Raw genomic sequence first — 1993 nt, 5'->3', positions numbered from 1 at the left:
GAGAACAGCTCTGATGCCTCATCTCTTCCAGGCCCGTGAACCGCATTCCGGGGAAGGTCAAGGTCACGGCAGGCCCAGGCTCCGCCCAGGCTCGCCCGCTCTGCCCCCTACAGCTGTCATGGAGGCGGAGACAGCGCCATGTCAGCGGCAGGTTCGGAGCTCACGTCCACCCGCGAGGCCCAGGAAGAGCCCACGGCCACTCACCGTCTCGGTACCACTCGGCCCTGGGCTGCACGCGCTTCAGGTCTGGCGTCACCAGCAGTGTGCACTTGAGAGTCAGGGTCTCGCCCTCCCGCCGGAAGGTGACTCCGAATTTCTCAATGAACTGGACGTCAAAGTGCGTGTACGGGATCACGGACGACAGGGGCACTGCACAGAGCAGCGGGCACGGTCACAGCCAGGCCAGCAGGTAGAGCGGGTCCCCCACCACCCCTGTGCCCTCTGCCTCTAACAGACAGCCGTGGACGGAACGTCTGTGTCCCCCAGGTCTCATGTGGGGGAGCTCCTGTGTGACGATATTGGGGGTCTGTGGGTGATCAGGTCATGAGGGTGGGGCCTCGGACAGGATCCATGCCCTCATAAGAAGAGGACAAGACCAGAGCCCTCTCTCCTCTCAGAGAGGATGCAGCATCCCTCACCCACTCGGTGGGCACCTCGACCTGGGACCTCCAGCCTTCCAGCACCAGGGGAAGGAAGAGTCTGATGTTCAAGCCCATGTGTGATGTTCATTACGATGCCTGCGTGGACTCAGCCACCTCTGAAGAACCAGAAAACCAGCGTGGAGTCACATCTGGACATTTGTGCCAAAGAGGAGGGAGAATCAGAGTGTGCAGGGCGTGTGTGCTCTGAGCACTGTGTAAGAATAAGGGGTCTAAACCCTGCACCAGCCCCAAGACGTGTGGCTCCCATCAAGTCGTAGCACCCTGAGCCCCGAGTCCTTGCAGCAACTGTCAGCATACGGACACCAGCCGAGAAAAAGGGCCTTTTGCAACATGGTTTTAGAAAACATCTGATGCTTAGAAAATATTTGGACACATTTTTCTGCACAAACAGGAAAATAATCAACTTACATCCAATCGGGAGCCCCACCGAATGGAACGGCTCCTCGTCACCCCGGAACCCTGCAAGACAGCCGGGCGGTCACGGCGGGTGAAGAAAGGGGAGAGAAGGCGGGAGCAGCCCCCACCCACCCCGAGGGCACACTCACTTCTCACCACCACTGCCGCATTGGTGGACACCTGCCCATGCACGTTCGTGGCCACCGCCGAGTAGGTTGCGGTGTCGTCAAAGTCGGCCCTGGGGGAAAAGCCAGACACAGTCCTGACGGTGCCCTGGGACCGCCCTGCTCGGCCCCGGATGCAAGCACAGCCTTCCTCGAAAGCGGCTCGGGTGACCTGGATCCCTCGTCCTTGAGCAATTTGTTTAAGAACAATGCCAGCTTGTCCTCGGAATGAGGTATTAATTACACACACTATGCCTTGGCTTTGCAGGCAAAAATATGTACTGGCCCTTCCTAAAACCCCGAGTTTCACCCTCGAGGAGGAGCCTGTGTTCCCTCTGGTTCTGTTTTCCTACCTGCTGCGTCCGTGGTTTTGTCTTGTCATGGGGCAGCTCCAATGGCCTCAGCCTCCGGGAGAATCACCCCTACTCCCTCCCCACCAGGGGCCCCTGTGCAGACCCCAAGCACCCACTGGCGGGTGTAACCAGGGTGCCTGAACTGGACCTGCCCGAGGCCTTGGGGTCCGAAGAATCACGGGGCCCCTGTGCAGACCCCAAGCACCCACTGGCGGGTGTAACCAGGGTGCCTGAACTGGACCTGCCCGAGGCCTTGGGGTCCGAAGAATCACGGGAACGTGTGCTCAGCCCCAGGAAGGACAGTGACCCGGGCACCACAGACCCCAGTTTATCGGGGAGGGGCTCCTCACCCCACGTCTATCTCACACAAGTTGAAGCTTATTTTCTGGATCTGCACTGTCTTCCCACCAGCTTCCCC

General features: G+C 59.7%; 1 protein-coding gene across 1 annotated transcript in view; it reads right to left on the bottom strand.

Moving 5' to 3' along the window:
* The window catches only part of MYOM2 (myomesin 2), a 59229-nt gene that overhangs the window by 46069 nt on the left and 11167 nt on the right, over positions 1-1993 (bottom strand). Inside the window, exons 6-8 of the mRNA XM_010835274.1 lie at positions 1208-1296; positions 1071-1121; positions 205-369 (exon numbers count right to left, since the gene is read on the bottom strand). Coding sequence (XP_010833576.1) covers positions 205-369; positions 1071-1121; positions 1208-1296 — 305 coding nt within the window. The remainder of the gene's footprint in view (positions 1-204; positions 370-1070; positions 1122-1207; positions 1297-1993) is intronic.

This window comes from Bison bison, unplaced genomic scaffold, assembly GCF_000754665.1.
Source record: "Bison bison bison isolate TAMUID 2011002044 unplaced genomic scaffold, Bison_UMD1.0 scf7180017864040, whole genome shotgun sequence".
Classification (NCBI taxonomy): Eukaryota; Metazoa; Chordata; class Mammalia; order Artiodactyla; family Bovidae; genus Bison; species Bison bison.
This window is presented reverse-complemented; position numbering and strand designations above follow the sequence as displayed.